The sequence below is a fragment of the Calypte anna genome, chromosome 3 (assembly GCF_003957555.1).
Source record: "Calypte anna isolate BGI_N300 chromosome 3, bCalAnn1_v1.p, whole genome shotgun sequence".
Lineage (NCBI taxonomy): Eukaryota > Metazoa > Chordata > Aves > Apodiformes > Trochilidae > Calypte > Calypte anna.
This window is the reverse complement of record NC_044246.1, coordinates 52,493,121-52,518,137: the sequence shown is the minus strand read 5'-3', so window position 1 is coordinate 52,518,137 and position 25,017 is coordinate 52,493,121. Positions and strand designations below refer to the sequence as shown.

Sequence of the window (25,017 nt, the reverse complement as noted above, 5' to 3'; positions counted from 1 at the left end):
TAGTAAACATAGTTAATCCATTAGCAAACTAGTCTGAAATCACTGATATTTCTTATACTGACCAATAGATAATGATGGTTTGTTTACCTATTACTACTATAGGTTAGTGTAGCACTCACTGAACCATCCAATCTCCCTCTATTTACTTTGTCTTTCTTTCAAGATTTCATTTTTTTTATATCTACTTTTGATCACAGAATTTAATACTCTGAGCAAGTATGGGTGGCATTTTGGTGGATGGCATTTTAAGAGCCAGTGTTAATTCCCATGTTTGGTTCAGACAACTCCTTTTTAATGTGCCTTGGTACAATGCCAAAAACTATTATCTTGTTTCAAATGGACCAATTTGGTTTTATGATGTTCTGTTCAAGTAGTTTGTTAACAGATCTCCCAATTCAAGTACAAGAGGGTAGATATTGATTTGCATGTTATCAGAGTAATTTGAATTCAGTGAATTTTCAGAACTTGCATTAGACTGAAGAGACTCCTCACAAGACAGGAAAGAGAATAGGAATCTACAAAGACCATTTAGAATGTTCAACATATCGAATTTTAGAATTTTCAGCATACTCAAAATGAGAACTTCTTTTTGAGTTCCTATCTATCTCCCTTAACATTAAAAAAGACCAAAGGCAGTTAAATTGTAGTTGATGTGCTGAAAACAAAATAAGCTCAACTTTGGGTTCCTAAGTAAAAGTATAACTTAAGATGTTTGGGTCTTTACATTTATATGTCCTAGTTCATAATGAATTGCATCACCAAGTTTTGTAAGTCTGTCAACAGTTTGCACAGTCTGTATTTTCCAATGTAAAAAGATGCTTGTACAAGTAATTAATCTGCTTTTAAGTGGATATGCAGATTTTACTAGCATGTGTGACTATGAGCAAATTGTGAGAGCCATGAAAGTGCCCGTGTTTTTTTATTTGGTGCTATCCATTTATCCAAGGGATGCATAAAATCTAGTGGTTCTTTAAGCCTTTAAAGCAGGAAAAGTGCTGAATATAGACATTGATTATAAATTTCACACTTAAGCAAGAGGAAGTACTCCTCACAGTATATTTTTGCAGGTTTACAGCCTGTCTCTAAATGGAAAGTTTTATAATCAAGGCAGTAGTGTCTGAGAGAATAAGTAGCTCAGAAAGTGCTAGATACATGAAGCAAGTTAACTATGTCCTGTCTAAGAAGAGACAAATGAGTTCCCATGGAAGGAGAGCATGAGAAATAGGAGTGGAGGGACATGAAGTTCTAAGGTAGTATCAGTCCATAGGAAACAGAAGAAAAAAACCTTTTAAATAAATTAATACTTTTCTTCTTGTGGGAAGTGTTTGTTATTTTTAAGTAAAAAAGGGTAAAAAAAGGCAACCCCCCAAACAAGTGGCAATTTGATGACTGGTGGGATGTAAATGTGTGGCCTGCTGGCATGATTTAAATGAAGCTGAAGCAGATCAGTATGAAGTCTGAATAAGACTGGAAAGCCAGTGAATTAATAGAATTAGATTTACAGCAGAATAACTATAAACTGGACCACTACAAGCCAGGGCAGAAGAAGAGTCTGAACTGTTATGATCTCAGTAATATGATGTTTAAATTAATTTCAAGTCAATATATTTGCAAGTCAGTGAGGAAATTGCTAATAACTATGTTTGAGTGATGTTGATCAATGCCATTTAATAAAATATGTGAAGATTTTGCTTCTGCAATCTTTGTACTCTAGTATCAAGGAACATGTTTTTTGTTTTTCAGCATTTAGAAAATTTATGTCACATGCATATTTACTATTTTTATATCTAAAACATGTTCTTGGCCAAGGATGGTGAGCATCCGTCCTTCCCCACCCACCTCTCCAGCTGACATGGAAAACTGCTATTTTCCAGATGTGAGAGGTGCATACACAATACATGGGCACTATGTCTTGCTATTTTGTAGTTTCTTGCAATCACTATGCCAAAGCACAAACTTCTCTGTTCGAGTTTGGCTTCAGGAAGGAAAAGCCACATTACTAGTTTATACAAAGCCAAGACTGATTTCTGTGCATTCTCCCCACAGTGTGTTACACCTGGGTTTGCCCCTTCACAGCCATTTCACCATAGGTCCCTTTAATACATTTTGGATTTTGCATGTGCTGTAAACAAAGGCAGCTCACAGGTAGTTCTGACCTGTTCTGGGTTTTTTTATTTATTTGGAGTACTCTTGCAAAGAAATAGACTGATGCACAGGAAAACATACATTAACTTTAAACCTTTTCCTACAGCAGGAGGACTTTATAAGTCTCTAAGCATTAAAAGAAGATAATAGACATATTAGCCTGTTTGAATGTGAGCAGCCAAGTTGGATTTGATATTTAAATACAATGAAGCACTCTTAAATGAATGGAATACTACAGAGGGTTTTTAATGTGATAGCAAATTTAAATTGCATATGGTTTTAGCTCTTTTAGTAATCTGTTCTGAGATATAGGAGACTAATAAGTTCAAGTACTTAAAAAATTAAAAAATAAAGAATTGAACTAACAAAGGAAGAAGGGATAATGAATTTTTAGGCAGGCCTAGTGACTCTTACCAAGGTTTTCATTCATGTCATTTAGGCATATTTTGTAAATAGATCCCTTGTCTAGTTAGAAATACCATCTATTGAAACCTGCAATAAAACACAGAGCAACAGAAATCGTTTAAAGAGCAGTTCAGTGCATCTATATCACTGTAGCAAAAAATAACATTATTCACTTAAACTTTATGCAAAATTGCTGTCTCTCTTGTCAGAATGAGTAAACATGTAAGGAAGAGAACAATTCAGGTAACTGACAGCAGTAAGTACATATACATCTCTTTCTTCTGGGTTTGCATACCTTTCCTATTCTACTTTCAATACAGAAGCATAAACAAAGGAACATGATGTTGTTACAATCCTATTGCCTTTGCTGTAGCTATTATTTTTACTCCTGGAGATCCCTTGGCATGCACAAAAGAGCAAAAAATGCATATAAATCAGGGCAATCAATCAACATCAATTAGAACAAACGCTGATAGAAAATGGAAAAAATCTGAGATGAAAATTGTTCAATATGCTGAACGTCTTCATCAAGCTCTTAGTGTCTTTTCTCTCTCTGCAGTCCTGCAGTCAGAAAGGCTTTGGTTTTAGAGAATGTTATTAAGCATCCCTTTATTAATAGATCTCTTCCATCACAGCTTGCACTAGGTGGAAAAGGATCCAAAAAGAAATGTAGAAAAGTTTCAGAGCGAGTGGCATATCCCTTTTTAAAAGACAGCTGGATGTGGTTACTTGGAAAGACTTTGTGGAGGTAATAGCATGGCTTAGTGTAACCCTAATATTTTGATGTCAAATATTATTTCATTATAAGTCTTTTTTAGTGTTTAGCAGCCTTTATTATGTCACAGGAACAGAAAAACAGGCCATGGAAGTCTCTGCCTTGCAGTAATGTAATTTCTTGCTTGTGGATTAGCTTTAACTTTCAGACAGACACCGCATAGGTCCAATAACTCAGGTCTGAGAACAGAAGTTTTGACAGTTTGGTTCAGTGCTTGGTCAAATCAGCTACTCATAACAATGGTAGTTATGTGATTTTTCTCTCTTTCTCTTATTGCTCAACAGTTCAAGGGACAGTTACAATATTAATTTTCTTCCAAGAGAGTTTTTGCTAGATATTAAGGGTATCCTGTTTCACAGCTATGTGAACACTTCAGTTATTGCAAGTATGTTGTGTTATGCCTAGGATTATATTTGCTTCAAAGACTGTTTCTTGTACTGCTTACAAAAATAACAGATTACAAAAAAAGGGCATCCATGAAACAAGTCGTTTGGAATTCTGCTAACATCAGAATGTGTGGGATCTGAATAATAACAAGTTATCTGGATGTTAAGGTAATAAATTAACTTTTGGGGAGGCCTAATAAATATAGCCTGAGAAGCTAACCTACATTGAGAAAAATATAATTAGCATGCATGTATAATCTGCCCTTTTACCTTTCACCCAGATTGTTTTCAATAAAAAAAAATCTGGTCTTGTAAACATAGGCTGAAGTTCTGACTTCAGTTATTCCATTTCTTAAAGACTTTCACATGACTGCAAAATGCATAACTAAATCCATGTTGACTGTGCCTATTTATGACAACCTGGTTCATTAAATGTGCATATACAATACATTGATATAGATAAATATACAGTAGAAGTGTTTTAGCATAGTAGCTCTTATTCTGAGGTTTGCTTGTACTTTGTAATTTTCTTGCCTGATGTGATTTTTAACATTTGCCCAGCCAGTCTCTCTGTCTCTCTCTCTTTCTCTGTGAGGTTCACATGTAAACTGATTTAAAGATTGCATAATGACTGTTTGGCATATCCTACAGGCAAAGGTCCAGAAACCCTCTTTGCTGGCTATAACCTCAATGATAATGAGTGGCACACAGTGCGTGTGGTTCGGCGAGGAAAAAGTTTAAAGTTAATGGTGGATGACCAGCAGGCCATGACAGGTAGTGTGGCATTGTGACTCTGTGTTGGGGGGAGAGGGAGGAACACAAACCAAAAAGTGACAGTGCATTTATCTGAAATCAACAGTTGCTTCTTCTTTTCTTGGGTAATATCAAAAATCCATGTTTTGCATCTTGGAACACTGCTACCGTGAGTGCGTTATTACACATGATATCAGCATTACTCTAACATTGCAATTGAAATTAATGAGCACTTCCATGCTGATATAATTGAATGTTTTTATACAGTAGGTGGAGAGAAGTCATTTGATACATTACTAATGAGAAGGAAAGTAAAATGCTTTTAGCAACACACCGAAGGTTAAATTTTAAGCCATTGCTGTAAGAAATTCATAAATGTTTGAAGTATGAACTTTATTGTATTTTAAATCTTGCATCAGCTCTATAAGTAAACATTAGGTGACAGATTTTTCTCAAATACTAAAATAGCAGTTGGGATGGGAGAAAAAAACAACTTGAATGCCATCAGATGTTTGAAATCTATTCCTATGTGTATAATATCTGAAAATGGAGAAGACTCTGATAAAATGGTAACAATTTTAAGAGGTTTTTAAAAGAAGAACAACTTCTTTAGTGTTTTTTTTTCACTTCAGCAGGGCACTAAAGACCATGTCACTGGTAGAAAAATAATTGCTATGTGTCCATATAGCTGCAAAAACATACTGTCTAGCATAAAAAGATAACTTGGAGATCTTACAGAGGTGAAACAAAAAATTAGTTTATGTAGGGGATGATATTTTGAGACACTCTCCCAAGAAAGCAGATGGCCTAAACCAGTTATTTACTTTGGGAAAATAAATATATAGAACCAGAGAAACAAGCAACTCAAATAATGCTCAACTTGCAACTCAAATAATAAGACTACTGTGGGGACATTTTCTGTTACAGGAAGCTGTTTACATCTGAGTAATAAAAAAAAAGTGTCAAAAACCAAATGCGAGTTTCTTGGGCTCCTCGTGGCAGATTTTTTATTTGCAAATATCACAGGTTACGAAACCACTGAGATGTAACTGTTTTCACCTTTGGGTTCAGTCCCAGCTGCTCAGCATAGCTTCAGAAAAGTTCAAAATGGATGTGAAGGATTAAAATGAAAATAGTTTTCTCTCATATGCAGTCAAGTCAAGGGAAGTAATAAGTAAAGAACATAGGACTGTAGGTTCTTGTAATCACTCTCCTTTGCAGATGATTGTAGTTACTGTCAAGTATCATGGTCTCAGGAAATAGCTGAAACACTGCAACAGGCTTCCTAGATGAGGTGGTCAAATGCCCCAAGCCTGTAATTTTTTAAGAGGCATTTGAGAAATACCCTTAACAAATTTTTTTAACTTTTGGTCAGATATCCCAATAATAAGAAAGGTGGTTAAGATATTACCCAGTAATTATTCATGTGAAAGATTGTAATAATATTATATAGGCATGAGCTAAAAATTGACTTTCTTCCAAAAATTCCAGCTTCCTCTCACCAGGCTCTGCATTTTTCATGATTCCATTTTCTATGCTGCATATGAAAAAAAAAAATCAGATCCAGAAAGCTTAAGCTGGAGGGGAAGCCATTAAATAGTTCAGCCTCACTTTCCATTTTTTACAGTTTTTGACCTATCAGCTGTTCATCCATGTACTGAACTTAGTTGTATTTGATGAATGCATAATTTCTGCATGAATAAATAATATCTTTCCAAGTCATAACTAGCTTTCATTGGAAGTCATACAGGTGGCTTTGAAAATTGTACTCAGTGTAGAAGAGCTTAAATACCTGCAGTCCTAATGCACTTTGTTTTCAAGAAAGATATAGAAAATAAGTGGACTGAAGGAGGAGTTGGGTAATGGAAAGGATACCGAGCTTACGGCTATGAACAGAAATTCAGATTTTTTAAGTCCAATAGCATTGCAAAAGGTAATGCGTTTTGTGCACCAACTGAAAAGTGACAAAAAACAAGGCACTAAACAAAAAAAAAACAACCTTGGAAATAAAAAAAAAAAAACTTTGAAGACCTTCCAGTCTCTTTTTCTTCATTGCTTTCGTTGCAAATACTCTGGAGCATTATGGGAAGTATCAAGTCCTGTTAGCACATTTTTACAACTGAAATGTAAGAAGGATGTTTTGGATGTGAGCCAGATTCTGGAACTTTCTTATTACTATGCTCAAGAAGGAAATACATCTAAAGGTAGTGAATGTAGTGAGGATACTGTGCTACAGGCCAAAGTGGATTTTTGCCATGACATTTATGCAATGCCAGCTGAAGTGATATAAGACTGGAATACATAATGCTCCTCCTATAGAACATGATCTTCATCTCTCTGGCTGTGATTCTGGCCTTGCAGAAAGTTAGATATTTGGTATTTTTGAAGACTGACTCATTACTTAAAGAGCCCACCTTTGCTAATACATCAGAAGAAATGGTATTTTCAGAGCTGATGTTTTGAAACAAGAATATCAAGAAGGCTGTCCTTGGGAATTAAGGTGCCTCATGAAGTGCTCAGCCAGTATGACTTTAGATGCCAGATTCTGATGATGCTCAGTGACATCAGTAGAACTAGGTCAGAATGCATCTGGAAGCTAAGTAAGCTCTTTTGAATGCTCATCATAAATTACAAGAGCTATTTTTTAAATTTTTACTTTTATTTTTTTAATTGTATTAAAGCTTGCAGACCTGTTTTCACTGTAACTTCATTGATACCTGTACTTGTATGTCCGTGCTTTGACTTAAGCTGGTTGTGAATCCATCTCCCTGGGTAGTGCCCAAATACCTACATTCATCTTGCCCTTGTCTGTTCCCTGTTCACACATGCATACACAGACACTTACTTATAAAACCTGTGAAGGTACAGTTGTCTAAGCCTGTCTTGAGGCTTTCTGCACCACCCCCAAACATGTACAGCCTGGCTTAGAGCTCACTGTTGGGATAGTATGTTCAGGGAAGGACAGAGAAAACTCAGCCTGTCAACACCTTTGTGTTGTGTTATGTTATGCTTGTATTTATTCCAGCTTGGCTGGGTCTGCTGTTCACCTTCTTTGCACTCCAGGAGAGAAAGAAACATCCAAAGAACTGGGAAATGTAGTCCATGGTTTGCAAAGGTAGATTTTAGTAATAAAAAGCTGGTTTGTAATCAGACCCACACAACATGACCATGAATCAGCCTTGTGATATTACTGCCCTACTTCTTTAAAATAAGCGTGGTAAAAAATAAATAGAAGCCTTAAGCTCCATTAGAAAAGGGAACTCTTCAGTGGACACAGTTTTGATGTGCTGGGTAATCTTATAAACTTACCTGACCTGGATAGAATGCTGATGCTTACCCTCAGATCATCTCTGCAGTCAGCAAATTTCAGACTTTCTGCTGTGTAGGAGTCCTTGTATGACAAAGAACAACTCAAAAGTAGCTGTGAGGGTTAGTTTTGGTCACTTTCCTCAAGTAAGCAAGTCCCTTGCTAGTTTCAGGATTACACACAACCTCGCTGCAGGATTTCTGCTTTGTCCATGTCTTGGACTCTGATCCCTTCTCCCACAGTTTATTCCTGTGATGTAAAAGGGAATTGATTTCAAAGAAGGCTCTGTCCACACTAGCAGCACAGGGGTTTGGAGCAGAGCCAGCATTAATGTACCTAAAACAGCTTTAAGAGGAGTTTCTTGCACTTGCCAAATTGTGCACTTCTAAGCAAATTCTCTGGAGTAATATCCTCCAAACTGTCATGCCTCTCTTCCATGAAACTCTTAACATTGGAGTTTTAGCTCTGAAATTTGCCTTTTTCTTTGTGTTTTGTAAATTAAATGTACTTGCTTAGAGTAAAACCATGTCTGGGCAGATGTAACCAAAGTAAGGGATTTTGTTGCCTGATATACTGTAGTATTGTGCTTAAGTTTAGGAGTCTTGCTCTTGACCTTATCAGAACATACTGATCTCAGATATTTACCAGTCGTTTGGATGAATTTAGAAGGAACCTCTTGGGAGCCAAGAAATGGCCTTGCACAATCTGAAAAGTGTGAAATGCAGATACTTAATCACATGATGTGCTTCTTGACCTCCTATTTGAGATGCTAACATGTTTTCTTGTTACTATTTAAAGGTCAGATGGCTGGTGATCACACACGACTGGAATTCCACAACATAGAAACAGGAATAATAACAGAACGCCGCTACCTGTCTTCTGTGCCTTCTAATTTCATTGGGCATCTACAAAGTCTTACATTTAATGGCATGGCATACATTGACTTATGTAAAAATGGAGACATCGATTATTGTGAGCTTAATGCAAGATTTGGGTTCAGGAACATCATAGCAGACCCTGTAACCTTTAAAACAAAAGCAAGTTATGTTGCACTGGCCACACTGCAAGCATACACATCTATGCACCTCTTTTTCCAGTTCAAAACAACCTCTCTGGATGGATTGATACTTTATAACAGTGGCGATGGAAATGATTTCATTGTGGTTGAATTAGTAAAAGGGTATGTATGGATTAGCATAATGACAAAAAAAGTTTATTCGAAGTTTATGTACAGGCAAAAAACAAAGGAAAGATTAAGATACAAATCTACATGTGACTGGACATATAAGACTGATGAGTATTTTTTTCATGTTAAACTTTTTATGCTTTATTGTGACTTTTTCTTTCAGATGAAACTAGGTGCCTGAAAAATATGAAAGTAAATAATGGGTATGACTTCTGTACTTCTTACCACAAAGAAGTACTAGTTTGTAGCCTTCCTCTTTTTCTCTTTCTAAGTATGTATGCATGTGTTGGTACGAGTTCTTGCCACTTTCCAGAAGCTTGGGACTGCATCTCAGCTCATATAAACAAGCAGTGCTTTCTCTGAATTACTTTTGCTTCTCCATTTGGCATTCATTGTTGTCTTCTGGTTTTACCAATACTATGGAGTAGTACAAGGAAATGGGAAACATTAGACATATTAATGAATGCCACTTGCTATGTAAAGAAAAAGGAAACTTTTCCAATTTTTTCTCTTTTCCCAGGTATTTGCACTATGTGTTTGACTTGGGAAATGGTGCAAACCTAATCAAAGGAAGTTCTAATAAACCTCTGAATGACAACCAGTGGCATAATGTGATGATATCAAGGGATACCAATAATCTCCACACTGTAAAGATTGACACTAAAATCACAACACAAAGCACAGCAGGAGCCAGAAATTTAGATCTCAAAAGTAAGTACATTCACTCCTCTATAATCTACTGAATAAATCTTCTATGTAAAGCATAGATTATTTTGTAATACTGTATGAAATTTTTTATTTTATAATAATTAATATGATCTCAGGAAATGACTGACAGTGCCAGTTTATAGTAGTTCTATACAGTTAGGTACAACTTACAACGTGTGAAAATTCTCCAGGAAAAAAAAGTAGGAAATGGTAAGAATACAGGGGGGACCATAAATGCTAGAATATAATTGAAGGACTAAAGGAGCTCTAAAATGTCTATGCAATGGCTTGATTTTTTACATGAACAAAAGTTATGTAAGTGGCATGAAGAAACCACAGGTCAAGGTTTACGGTACAACTGCAAATGCTTTGTAGAACTGACAGTCGCTGTGACAGAGAACTGGGGAACATTTTCATCTGTCCCACACTGATCAGAATTCCACATAAAACCTCCCTGTTGCTGGGAAAATAAATACAATGCAGTATTTTTATAACATAAAATATCTTGTAAGTAAAACTATGTTATGTTGCAGTTTTCAAATAATCAAGAGGATTAAACACAAGTTTCAAGTTGTAGGTGAATCATGCACATATTCAGGCAAATATGTAAGGTATTATAATTTCAATTGCAGGGTGGAATAAACTTTTTTTTTTAGCTCTAAATGTACATTTCATAGGTCCAGATAGATATTTGAGATTAATTTTTATAAAATAAACTGATATATATGTTTATTTTAAAATAAGTAATAGTAACTAATTGTAAGGACGAGCTTCTGAAAAGCTAATTTGCATCAGAGTATAGAATCATAGAATGTCAGAGGTTGTAAGGGACCTCTAGAGATCATCTAGTCCAACCCCCCTGCCACAGCAGAACCACTCAGAGCAGGTCACACAAACACATCCAAGCAGGTTTGGAAAGTCTCCAGAGAAGGAGACTCCACAACCTCCAGACAGGCTGTTCCAGTGCTTCTTCATCCTCACAGTCAAGAAGTTTCTCCTCATATTGAGGTGGAACTTCCTATGTTCTACCTCAAACCCATTATTCCTTGTCCTGTTACTGGACGCAGTGGAAAAGAGATTGGCCCCTTCCTCTTGACACCCAACCCTTAGATATTTATAAAATCCCCTCTCAGCCTTTTCTCAAGGCTAAACAGCCCCAGTTCTCTCAATCTTTCTTTGTAGGAGAGATGCTGAAGTCCCTTAATCGCCGTTAGAGCTCTCCCTTGGACTCTCTCCAGTAGATCCGTCTCTCTTGAACTGGGGAGCCCAAAACTGGATCCAGTATTCCAGGTGTGATCTCACCAGGGCCAAGGAGGAGGAGAACCTCCCTATATCTGCTGGACACATTTTTCCTGATGCCCCCAGAATCCCACTGTCCCTCTTGGTCACAAGGGCAGAGTAAGGCACATGTGTTCACACACAGACACCCAACCAGGACAGGCTAACAGCCCTCTCCTGATCTACATCAGCAGCTGGTGAGCAGAAACCACCTTCCACAGGAAGCAGGACAATGGGAAAGTGCCACCCCCCCAGTGAGGTGATCAGCAGGGCACAACAGGCTGAAGATGCTCACAGAGAAGTGTGTATTTCGGATCCCCTCTTCACTGAGTAAAGGGCAGAGATGGATGTCACTGCTTGTCACCTTTGTGTGCCAGCTTTCCAGGGAGAGCACCAGAGGGACTGTGGCCATGATGCACACCAGCCACCTGGTCACCCAGGGCACATCCTTGTTAGCTGGGACTTGTCCTTGTCACCTTGGGCACATCCCAGTTACCTGGGGCTTGTCTCAGTTATCTCAGGCACATTCCCATTAGCTAGGTATGTCCCCTTTACCTGGGGCTTGTTCCTGCTACCTCCAGCTTCTCCTCATTGCCTTGGGGACACCCATGTTAGCTAAAGTGTGCCCCTGTTTGTCACTTTGTGCACATACATGTTATCTGGGGCTTGTCACCATTTGTCACCCTGGGGACACCCCTGTTAGCTGAGATGTGTCCCTGTTTGTCACCTTGGGCACATCTGTTAACTGGGGCTCATTGCCATTACTCAAAGCTTGTCCTCATCACCTTGGGGACACCCCTGTTAGCTGAAGTTTGTTCCTGTTTGTCACCTTGGGTGAATCCACACTTCTCAAGACTCATCCCCCTTACCTCATCTCCATTACCTGGGGCTCATCCCTCATTAACCTGGGTCTCATCCTCATTACTTATTAGAGTAAAATATCTTCCCCTGTTACCTGGGGCTCATCCCCCCTACCTGGGGCTCATCTCCCATTAATCCAGGACTTGTCTTCATTACTTGTTAGAGTAACATAGCTTTTTAAAAGAATAAGTGTACTTTTAAATCATATGTAAGAAAATCTTTTCAAGTCATATGAAGAAGTATCTTGTCTTTTAACAGTCTTTATAAAAGTTCTTGTTAGGAAAACCAAAGTGTCATAATAGTCAAAGAAAATGTGGTATGTTCAAAGTAGATATTAATATTCCATCAAGAGCTTATTCCTTGCTGGATTTTTCTTTAACTACCTCTGAGTCACAGATAATAAGCTGACCTTAGTAATTATATTGGATTTTGTCATATTTTACATGTTTTCTCCACTTGAAAGTGGTATTTTAAGATTGTAAGAAAGACTGTGGAAACTGTGTCATAATCTTTAATAAGAGTCTCTATCAGAAATGCTTGGTTTAAAATTAAAGCTTTTGGAATGGCACATGCTCCATTCTAGCAATTGTGTCTGAAATATGTGCCTTGCTCTTTCTCATTTTTGCATTCTTACAAATATGGTCAATTTTTATTGAGACAATGTAATATTTCAATGTTATTTTTGATACTATAGAGAAAGCATCCAGTTTATTGTTTCTTTTTTTTTCAGTAACTACTACTTATGCGTATGTGTATATAAGTGTTTAATATATTTTTTTCCCCATAATATTAATAGGTATGAATAGGAAAAATAATTCTATCAAGAACTGATAACTAATTTAACACAGTCACTTTTTCTCTACATTTTTTTCAAACTAAATGGTGTGTTCTGGCATGTGGCTTTATTTCAGAAACGTTTGAAAAATGTTTTTAATTAAAGCACTAGAGGGCACTGTTATTTCAGTAAATGCTCTGCTACTGCCTTGGCACAGAAAGCTCATCAGTGAGAATAACCTATAAAATCCAACATTCCTTTGTTTTGTTCACTTTGAAAATTCTACTTTTGCTTTACCCTTTTGAAGTAAAGCTTAGCTAGTGCATTCTCTAACCTTGAATTCCAGTGGAAAAAAACAAATGGAGGAGCATGAAATAAACAACCTGAGATTTGAAGTGAGAAAGGTGAATTGTATTAGATGCTGATTTTCTGTAATTCCCCACCCAGGAAACAGGATGAGTAAAGAATTACAAGGGTGACATATTCAGTACAGTAGTATATAGTAAGCATCTTTCTCAAACTGGTCTAGTGTATACAGATCCTCAAACTTTTATCTTCTCCTTTCAGTTTCAGTTTAGTTTTTTAATTTATGATGTTCTGTTTAGCTTCCTTAAATACACAGAGTGAGAATTGTTGGATTATGAGGGGAGTTCAAGATGACACATTTTAGGAGACTGAACACAAGAAAAAATTGCCTTTCATTTTTACTTTTTCTTGCTTTGTTTTCAGTTGAAATTCTTTCCTGTAGGTTTTTATTTTCTATTTTATGCCAGTGTTTCTCATGGTGACATGACACATCTCCATTATAAGCACTCCATACATGTTACTGACACAAGTGGCTATGGTTAATTCCTTGTCCTACACTACTTTAGCCGTAGCAACAAGCAAATTCAAAATTATGCTTTCTGCTAGTGATATCAATAATTATGTTTAACCAGACATAGCATCTGCAGCCTTTCTGAGTGATTGTACTTACCAGATTTCAGATGCTGAAATCCAACTTAATCCTGGAAAGATAAATCAATGCAGTTTTTTGCAACTACACTGTGAATTTGATATGGAGGTATGAAATAGAATGTTCTGTACATTCTGCAGAGTGCCAATTGCCAGGGAAAGCAGAGAGTTTCCATAAAAATATGGGTGACAATTTTCACTATACATTTTCTTTTGTGTTTAGTATGTGACTATATAACATAGGAAGTCCACTACTACAGACATTGTGTTCCTGCCTAACCTCTGGTACAATTTCAATTGGAGTGGATACCTTTGGAAACACTTATATTTAATTCTCCAGCTTAATTATTGCTGTAATAAGATGAGTGGATTATAAACTGGAGGAAAATAAATATGTGAAAATAGTTCTGTTCTTGGATTCCAAGAATTGTGTTATTTTTCCTAGCGGTGAAAATTAGCAAAGTGTACTTGGGTACCATTCTAGCACATAACAGTGAAGATAAACGAGTCTTAGTGGCAAAGGTAGCACAGCTCAAGGCTGCCAACACTGAGTTACACAGCAAATTTGCTTTCATTTATTTCAAGAGCACATTCCCTTTCTGCTTTCAGTATGGTTAGCGTGGCTAAAATGCAAGGACTTCACAGACCAAAATAGTCAGGTGGAAGGGAATTCTTAATTTCTATACTTGTCAATGGGCTCTTACAGTCTTGAGGTTTCTGAGTAGCCTCAGAGGGCCAAAAAAAAAAATGCAAGTGAAAGTCTAATTTGAGTCATGCTCTTGTTTCTCATTGTTGCCAAAGAAAAGATGTTTCCATTGTTCAGACTGTAGGTATTGCAGCATCTGTAATGTCTCTTCCCTCTCCACATTCTCTTCCTGTGGTGTGGAAAATCAAAGTTTTGTCAGAATTTTTAAAATAAATATCTGTAGACACACACTATCTGCTTTTGAGAGGAAGAATACCGTGAAGTCTGACTTTGTACTCCACTTGCCTACTAAGGTTTAACCTTTCTTTTGCTTCTCTCTTGCACATAAAGGCACTATTATAATTCCCAAAGTTTTCATCTACTTTCTTTAAATAAAAGAATTCTTATATTTAAATAAAATAGATTCTTTTCTTAAATAGCAAATATACAAAACCCTACAAGAATCCACTCATCTGCCAGAAAGTTAAAATATTTCAGCATTTTAATTGTTTATGAAGTGAGATAATGCTGTGATATTGAAAGTGAGAAAGTGAGAAATTGTGATATTGAAATATCACAGAAAATGAAAAACTAAGAAATGCTGCTCTTATTTTAGATTTAGCATTAAGTAGATATAAACTTGTCTAGGAGTTGGTATTTTCATTACTTCAGTATCCCATCCTAATTTTGATATTGGGCTGGCTATATTTTCTTTTTAAAAGGAAATCATGATCACAAAAGAAATCCTACCCATCTCAACATTTTTATTTGATTTTTTATTCCCTGTGAATCATTTCATACATCTTTAAGACATGCTTTTTTTAAACTAACATCCATACATTGAATTTGTCTCTGTTATTCTCTTCCACGTGGCTTTCCCAAGTGTCAATTTTAGAGTCCTTTGTAAGTCAAAAGTTATTCACATGCTGTTAGACCACTGCATTACTTAAAAAAAACACTGTTCATTTTAGAGCACACATCAGTGTCAACTTCCTTGGATTTAAAAATCCTGAATGGATCTCATGTTTTATTTCTGTAGCTCTTCACTGGCCTCTGACTTCCTCTATTCCTTTGTGAGATACAGATGCTGTTGTTAGACACATTTGCCTTTTTATTTGATGCTTTTTCCTATGATGAGAAACTGGCCTCATCTGAAGAATCCAAAAGAAAAGTAATAATATTAATATTAAGTATCACCTCAGTATTTTTAGAAATGCACTTTAAAAATACTACTTCTTTGTACACAAAGAATTGCCTGATAATTGATTCATCCTTGTGAACCAAATCAACTAAATTATCAGTAAATCTACTAGCTTTACATATTCATTGATGATTTGTAGTAGTCACTTCATCTACTGATATTTCATTTGCCTGTCAAAGTAGGTTATTCATGCTATGAGAAAGTGAACTAAACTGGTGTTGATCACAAAGAAAATTTCTTGTTCCAGCAATGGAAACTGAAATTGTTTTTGATTCCATATAATATTTGTGCCTGTTGTTTTATACTGAACCTATTATTATTAACTCTGCATTCTTTACAAGGACTCAATCAATGATAATGATCATTCATATTTCTTATACTAAGAAATAAAACTTCAAGAAGCATAGAAAAATATTTTATATAAACTCAGAAATTTGTGCAAAATAACAAGTATCAATACTTTCATTTCTCAAATAAACATGCAAGAGCTAATTGTAATGACCTTGCCAGTGGGATGTGAACTCTTCATGCAGAAATAATGTTCTGTTCTAAATGCAGAGTTCCAAATACTGTCAACAATAAATAGATCTTCCTAATGTGACCTGTTGGAGCACACAATGGGAAATGCAGCTGTTGTCTTCTTGATAGTGTCGGGAAAGCAGCCTCTGTACAGACAGAAGAATAAGGATCTTAAAATTGAGACCTCTGCTTTGAGAATTCCTGTGTAGCAAAGATATACAGGCAGATTAACAATAGAAGACTGGACAACTTGAACTAATACAAATTCCTTTATCCTCCTTTCTTTGCAACTTGTCACATTCTGCTTCTAAACAGCTATGCTGTCTACCAGGCTGTGAAAAAAATCTTTGCAAAGCTAAGCCTTCAGAAACTGCATCCAGATTTCCAAGATTAAGAGATGGGGGGAGGGAAATTACTACGGTATTTCTGTGTTAAAAAGTAAAGAAAATGCTCTTCTGTTTGTACTGAGCACTCTGAAGTCAACAACACTGCAGTAATCTTTCAAATCACTCCATGGTGGAAAAACTTTTAGCTTTCTGCTTCTTCCCTGCTCTTAGACACATACAAATGTGTAGATTTGCCTACATTTCTACAGATGTTTGGCATGCAGGTTATTACCATTTCTGATTGGAATTTCTTACAAGCCCTTCTGAAATACTAAGTAAAAATTATGCTAAGGATAATATGTGTATACACTCATAAAACTTGCAAAAAAAAAATCTAGTTATTTAGTGTAAAAAAGCCAAGAAGTATGTCCTAAACTTGTTTTCAAAATGTGCTGGTGTGAGTAGGAGAGTGCCATCCTCAAGGATCTTGGTATTCTGACTGAGCAGTCCTTTTTTGCAAAAGAGCTGCTTTGTGTAGTATCCTCAGAGACTGGAGGTGATTTTCCTGATCAAGGAGAGGGTAATATTAAAGAAAAAGTTTACCTCAACAAACATCATAGCTTTTTGGTAGCTTTATACTGAGAATTCCTCACTCTTTGGAAAATGAGCTCTCCTAAGAGCATGTGTTAGCTGTTGAAGCAGAGAATGATTCCGGTGATTCCAATGATTTTGGAAGAACATCAGAATATTTGGAAGAATATCAGTAGGAAGGAAAATCAAAGTAATCTATGCCATTAAAATATGTGCTTTATTACATTTTTGCCTATTTTTCAGATGTATTAAATGTACAAAAGTGATCACAACAGGAATGAAAGTAAGGAAGTTTGATGTGCTTGAATGCCTCAGCTCCTCAGCACAATCATCCCTCTGATACAGAGTAATGGGCATAGCATCAGTTCTGTGGGAGATGGATTGCCATGCACATTTTTATAGCAATTAGATTGTATTATTTACTATTTAACATGCATCACCAGCTTTCTTCACAGTCCATTGGACAAGCAGGCTGTTTTGATTTAAATCTTTTTAATTTCTTTCAATGCCAGTACTTTCCATCTAGATTTCTGGGATGGAGGGGTGAGGAAACACAAAGAAAAATTATAGACTCATTTAGGTTGGAAAAGACTTTTAAGATTATTGAGTCTAAGGGTAAATCTAACACTGCAAAGTCCACCACTAAACCATGTCCCCAAGTGCCACATCTACACATCTTTTAAACACCTCCAAAGATGGTGACTTCACTGCTTCTCTGGGCAACCTGTTCCAGTGCCTTTCAGTGAAGAAATGTTTCCTCGCATCCAGCCTAAACCTTCTCTGCTGCAATTTGAGACCAGTTCCTCTTGCTCTATTTCTTGTTACTTGGAAGAAGAAAGCAACACTGCCATCAGTACAACCTCCTTTCAGGTAGTTGTAGAAAGCAATAAGGTCTCCCCTCAGCCTCCTTTTCTCCAGACTAGACAACCACAGTTCCCTCACCTGCTCCTCATAAGATGTGTTCCAGGCTCTTCAGCATCTCTCTTGCCATTCTTTGGACACAGTCCAGCACCTCAATGTCTTTCCTGTAGTCAGAGGCCCAAAACTGAATATGGTGTTCAAGGTGTAACATCACCAGTGCCAAATGCATGGGGGCAATCACTTCTCTACTTCTGCTGGCCATACTATTTCTGATACAAGCCAGGATGTTGCCTGCTTTTTTGGCCACCTGATCACTCTACTGGATCTTATTCAGCCAGCTGTCATCAAAGCACCCTGAGGTCCTTTTCCATTGGACAGATTTCTAGCCTCTCTCCCCCAGTCCTGTAGCATTGCATGGGGTTGTTGTGACCCAAGTACAGAAGCCAACACTTGGTCTTGTTAAATCTCATGCTATTGACTTTGGACTATAAATCAAGCTTGTTTGTATCACTCTGCAGAGCTTTCTTACCCTCAAAAAGAACAACACTCCCACCCAACTTTTTCATCTGTGAATTTACTGAGGGTACACTCAGTCCTTTTGTCCAGATCATTGTTATTTTAGATAGAACTGGCACCAATACTGAGCCCAAATACAATGGCTGGGAATCTGAATATCAAGAAAATATTAAATGTTTTTGTATAGCTGCCTCTTGTTTGAGAATACCTGCGATTTGAGAGTGATTGTTGGAGAAATGGTGGATTTTAACCTGAAGAAATCTAGAAGAATGTTGAGGCTTGACTATTTACTTTCTAAATATCTATTTTTATCTGTGGAAAACTTAGCTGCTAAGGGCATTGTCATGTTGCTGCTGTCCCCTCCCCACCTTCCTCTACCCCTGTCCTCATACTTTCTACTGTATAGCTTTACTTGCTTGTAAAATGGGCATATTTGCATAAGCCCTGCATAAGCCAGAGTCAAAAGTGTAATAGGGATGAAAACTGAGCACCAAGAAGTAATGCACATCCAACAGAACTGAGATGTACGACAGTGAGCAGCAGAGCAATAGCATGAGAAGTTTCTGGGCAGAAGCACACCAACTGCAGAAAGTCTTCAATGTAGTTAGGTGAGCAGTTTGTGAGTAGCCTGATGGAACTGCAGCACTTGGAGAAAAGAAGATACAGGTGTATCTCCAGTGTGGACTGCCACAGATATTGGTGGCAAGAGAAATCTGCAGGTTTGCTCTTCCTTATCAACTCTGAGTCTCTCTGGTACCTCTTAATCCTTAGTGTTTTGGTTTTTCATTTTTTTTTCTGTTGCTGTGGATTAGCATGCACAGCTACAATGCAATTGTAAAAAGAACAATATTAGCATAGGGAGGAAATACCTTTGAACTTAAAGTCTCTTGACAAATAGGTACAATATGTCCTATATGCCAATAAGGATGACTTAAGAAAACAAACAGTGACAGCATTACAATGCTGGTGAATTATCCTTTTTAGTAACTTTAATAGGGTATTCAGAGAAGGTTCTAAAGTCAGTAAGCCAGTGTAGAATTAGGCTGAAAAGATCAGTTTCTTTATTTCTTCCTGAAAAAAACAATTTGCCAATCCATAAATTCCCTTTGGTTTTGGTTTGGTTTTGGTTTCTTTCCCCTGTAATTGTTTTTCCTTGCATGATTATCAGTGCAGGGAATGTAGAAGATGGAAGGCACCAACTGTCACATCATACAACTACCTCTTGCCCAAAGTATTTCAAAGGACGGATAACTCATCACAGCCTGGACAAGTAAAGTAGCCACCCTTTTCCTGTTTATGTGAGAGAAAATCTATAAGTGATGGAATTTATCACAGGAAAAGTATTTGAAAAGCCTATTTTTTCTAAAAAAATAAACAAACCCCCCACACACAAAAAAAGCACAAAACACATAAGCCCAAAAGCCTTCAACCACAAATCAATACTGAAGTTACAAAACGGACTCTTTGAAGTGAATAAGTGGGCATAAAACACTAAGTTTACATGTTCATGTCTTCCCTCATGTAGCCTTGCAAGTGGTAGATGAAATTCAGTATTGCTTGGCTCTAGCACCAAACAGGCCTGTGAATGCACAGCAAGTGCAGATTTTCCACTGTAAAGGGAGATATGGAAAGCCATATGTCGGAGTGTATGAGCTGCAGAAGCAGTGTGGGTGCTTCAGTCAAGTCTTTGTCAATTGTCCTTTAATTTTTATTGAATTATGATCACAGCTTTTTGACTTATTCGGTAAAGGACAATTATATTTAATTATAACTTTTAAAGGAATAAGTAACATATATATATATATATATATATATATATAAAACAATGTAAGCATTTAGTCATGAGTTATAAAAGTGAGGATAGACCCTGAAATCACCACTTATTTGCTGTTCAGGCCCAATTCCTTTTCTAAAATCTGTGTTGAAAATTCCTTTTCTTTTCAGATGTGTGACATCTGAAAGAGAAGTCACCACTCTGCTCTGCCTATTGCACAAAGTAAATGGTAGTTAGGTGCTTTTGTAGGCTGCAGAAGGGAGAAGGTCATTAAGGACAAGTATGCTCCAATATTTCATTGATGCCAAAGGCATCTAGATGCCTGTCTGACATTTTGAGGCTTTATCTCTTGATTCAAGGTAAGGATGTTGTCTGTTGTATTTAAGTCAGTGCATATTAAACTTGTGCTAGAGTAATTTATTTTCACATTTCAGTTGCCTCAAATGAGTTGTGATTGTTGAATTCCACTTGGTACTTCACTTTGCAACTATTAAGATACTACAAAGCAAATTCCATTGATCTTGTAACAGCAAATTATCTGCTTTATGGAGGACTTGAAGAAAGTGAGCACTTTTTTCTTTTGAGATTAGACTTTCTCTATGGTATTTCTCAGTCTTCGTTCCTCTTTGCCTGCCTGAGGGAAGAAGCCATTATACACTTGATCATTTTGAAATAAAGTATTTGAAGAAAAGTGTACCTGATGCCTCAGCTTCACCACAGACATGTTCCTTTGAATTTTCATATGTCATATACAGGAACTGTGGAAGTGCCTGTTGCACACTGGGGACCTACCATGTTATGCCAGGTCTACCCATCTGTTATGAGGAGTAATAACTCTCCAGTACACTGCAGAAGAACTCTTGTTCCTAATTATAGTAGGGATTTAGTACAATCACAGAATGTGATTGGTTGGAAGGGACCTCTGGAGATCACCTAGTCCAGCTGTCCAGCCAGAACATATTCATCTAGAATAGATTGCACAGGATAACATCCAGGCAGGTTGTGAATGTCTCCAGAGATGGAGACTCCACAGCCTCTCTGGGCAGCCTGTTCCAGTGCTCTGTCGCCCTTATAGTAAAGAAGTTTTACCTCATGATCTGGTGGAGCTTCTTATGTTTCAGCTTGTGACTATTGCCCTTTTTCCTGTCACTGGACAGCACTGAAAAAACTCTGGTCCCATTCTCCTGACACCTGCCCTTTAGATATTTATAAGAACTGATGAGATCCCCCCTCAGCCTTCTCTTCTCCAGTCTGAACAGAGCCTCCTCTTCTTGATGAAAAGGGCACACTGTTGGCTCATGGTCATCCTGTTGTCCACCAGGACACCCATGTCCTTTGCCACAGAGCTGCTTTCTAGCAGGTCAGCCCCTGACCTGTACGGGTGCCTGAGGTTATTCCTCCCTTGGTAGAGCATCCTACGTTTGCCCTTGTTGAACTTCATGCAGTTTCTCTCTGCACAATTCTCCAGTCTGTCTGGGTCACACTGGGTGACAGCAAATCCCTCTGGTGTTTCAGCCACCCTTGCCAGTGCAAACTTGATGAGGATACCCTCTATCCCTTCATTCAGGTCAGTGATGAATATATTGAACAGGACTGGACCCAGTGCTGACCTCTGGGGAACACCATTTGTTATGGACCTCCAACTAGATTCTATGCCACAAATCACAACCATGTGACCTCTGTCTTCGAGCCAGTTTTCAGTCCATCCCACTGTCCTTTTATCTAACCCACACTTCTTAAGCTTGCCTATGAGTGCTGTGAAAGACGGTGTCAAAAACTTTGCTGAAACATTTACTGGCTTCCCCTGATCCATCCAGTCAAACCATTGTAGAAGCCTATCAGATGAGTCAGATGTGGCATCCCATTGGTGAATCCATGTTGACTACTTCTGATAACCTTCTTTTCCTCCACATGCTTTGAGATAATGCCTAGAACAAGCTATTCCATTATATTTCCAGGGTTGGATGTGAGGCTGACTGGCCTATATTTTCCTGGGTCTTCCTTCTTGCCCTTTTTGAAGACTAGAGTGACAATAGCTTTCCTCCAGTCCTCAGGCACCTCACCTCTTCTCCAGGACCTTCCAGAAAGTGGCCCAACTAGGACTTCTCCCAGCTCCCTCAGCACTTGCAGGAGTGTCTCATCAGAACCTATGGATATCCAGTTTACTTAATTGATCTCCAAATTGATGCTCCCCAAACAAGGGGCACTCTTCCTTTGTCCAGACTTCCTCTGTTACCTCCAAAGTCTGGAAATCCTGAAGGTTGGTCTGAGCAGTAAAGTTGAATCAAAGAAGACATTCAGTAACTCTACCTTCTCTGCATCCTCTGTCACCATGGCACTTTCTTCATTCAACAGGAGCCCCACATTTTCTCTAGGTTTCCTCTTGCCCCTGATATACTAGAATAAACCCTTCCTGTTGACCTTGATGTCCCTTGCCAGATTTAATTCCAAGGAGGCCTTGGCTTTTCTCATTTCATCCCTGCATACTCTGGCAGCATTCTTGTAATCTTCCCAAGTGATCAGTCCCTTCTTTCACATAGTATAAACTTCCTTCTTCCACTTTAGCTTTTTCAGAAGCTCCTTGCTCAGCCATACAGGTCTCCTGTTTCCCTTGCCTGATTTATTGCTCTTAGGAATACATTGATCCTAAGCTTGGAGGAAGTGGTGTGTGAGTACCAACCAGTTCTCTTGTGTCTTTGGGCTTCCAGAGCTCTAACCTGTAGAATTTCTCCAAGGAATTTCTTCAACAGGTCAAAGTTAGCCTTTCTGAAGTCAAAACTCTTATCTTCTGATCATTACTGTCAAGACTTTCCTCAGCCTTTATGTCCTCCACCACTCTTTATTTGTCAGTACTAGGTACTGAGAAAGTACTGCTGAGGTAGTACCCCTCTTCTTCTTGTATCCTCCACCACTTGAGTCAAAAAGTTGCTTTCAGTACAGAGAAACCTCCTGACTGCACATGCCTGTCTGTGTGGCCTTCCCAGCAGATAGCAGGGTGTTGGAAGTCCCCCATGACAAGTCCTATCCATGAAAGCATTCCAGTCATGTGAGTTATTCTACCAGGTCTCAGCAATTGCAATGAGATCATGGCCCTGTGACTGCACTCAGAGCTCTTTCTCTTTATTCCTTATTCTGCATGTGTTGGTGTGTAAGCATTTCAGAGGGGGAGCAATGCAATTTTTCTCCAGAATATTATTATGCTGCCCCACAAATGCTGAGCCCAGCTGCCTCACTAGCAACCCCAATTGCATCTCCATCCCTCTTCAAAACTCTCACTGAGCTCTGCTAACTCATCATAGAATATTTTTGCCCTGTGAAGTAAGCTTTTCCCATCCATTGCCAGCTGATCTGGTGTCCTGTAAATCACACCATGGTCATAGAACCCGAAGGCCTGCCAGCAGCACCAGGCTCAGAGCCAGGCATTGAGCTGCTGGCTCTTACTGTTTGTGATATTAGAAACAAGACAGAGAAACTTCTTCTAAAAAAAAGAGAAGTTAAGAGAACAGCTGAAAGTATGGTTGAAACCAGCAGCACAACAAGACATGAAGGTCTTGATTTTGGAGACAGCGATGGATTTGAAAGTGCCTTTTTGCAGCCATATAAAAACCCTCCAGGAATATTGTCTTCATGAGTTTTGGAAAAAAACATGCCATAATCCCTTCTACTGCTTTATTTTCTACTTTTTGTTTTATTTTCATTCATACATAGAAACATATTTGTGAGAATGGTGTTCAAGAAATGAACACTTGATTTGTACATACAGATTTTCTAGAGCCTAACTGTATCCTGGTTAAAATACTTGTTCACTGAGCAGTATTTACATGTTGCTGATTCCCTTATAAACACATTGATAAAAATCCCCTCTCTACTAGTGCTTGGAGACTGTTATATCCATGAAATTAAATGAATAATTTTTGCTACAAAGATGCATCGCATACGAATTCTTGTGTGTGGACATGAATCAGGAAAGCAGGAAGTATGGGGTGACCTGTAAGCAACATCACTAGAAACAAATAATAAAGGTTTTCTGCTAATTATTCAGAAAAAAGTTAATAGAACAGCATCTTCAATTTTTATTTTATATTTCTTTCATTTGCAAAGTTCTTATTTTGAGAAAATATAGAGACGAGATAAAAGGGATGAATTATTATGGAAGGATTTGGCATTTATTTGTTTCACCAACAGTTGTGTGTGACTCATTGTTGTGTGGTGTTCTGTGCATTTTTTCAGAAGTGTGATTCCAGTAATGAATACATTGAGAACTTTGGTTCCTTTATTAGCTAGCAGTTTGTTTCTGTGTTAAATGCACTTGTTCCTTAAAGCACAAATCAGCTCTAAATCAGAGGAGAGGTATGTAGGTGTAAATAGAAAAGCTCCTGTTGGAATAAATTAAGGTCTTCATTACCTGAAAAAATATAAATAAAAACTCTCTTCTTTTTCAGTGCTTTGATAAAACTGACCAGTATGATTATTACCATGTTTTCTAGGTATGAACAAGCCAGTGTGAAACACTGTAGCTTTTTTTTTTTTTTTTTTTTTTTTTTTTTTTTTTTTTTTTTTGCCACAAAATAAGGAGATAACTCTGTGTACTGGCTCCTAATGTAACTATGAAGACAGTTGTGAGATTTTGGAGTACTTGCTCTCGAATAAAGTGTTTTATTTGATGATTGTCCAGAGATCAGAAAGAAATCTTGGATCACTATTCTCTCACCCATTTCTTTGCTACCTGCTGTTTTGTTTATGCCACTTGATATATTTTATATAAATCAGTTGTTTTCCTTTATAAATTAAGAAGATTCAGGATAGTTATGACAAAAAAAATGTAGACTCTTTCAGGGATATAATTAAAAATAAGAAATATACATGTTTGAAATGTAATAGCTAAACTTAGTTCCAGAAACTACAATTAGAAGCAGCTACATACATAAGCATACAATTATATACTTATACATAAGTATATCCCTTTCTTTAGGAATTTAAAAAAAAAACAAAAAAACCTCAGCTGTTGAAT

General features: G+C 37.5%; 1 protein-coding gene across 2 annotated transcripts in view; it reads left to right on the top strand.

Annotated features, from left to right (window-relative positions):
* The window catches only part of NRXN1 (neurexin 1), a 677,538-nt gene that overhangs the window by 298,825 nt on the left and 353,696 nt on the right, over window positions 1–25,017 (top strand). For both annotated transcript variants that reach the window (XM_030446736.1, XM_030446735.1), the window contains 3 exons: window positions 4,363–4,485; window positions 8,570–8,951; window positions 9,478–9,668. In XM_030446736.1, the coding sequence (XP_030302596.1) occupies window positions 4,363–4,485; window positions 8,570–8,951; window positions 9,478–9,668 (696 nt within the window). The remainder of the gene's footprint in view (window positions 1–4,362; window positions 4,486–8,569; window positions 8,952–9,477; window positions 9,669–25,017) is intronic.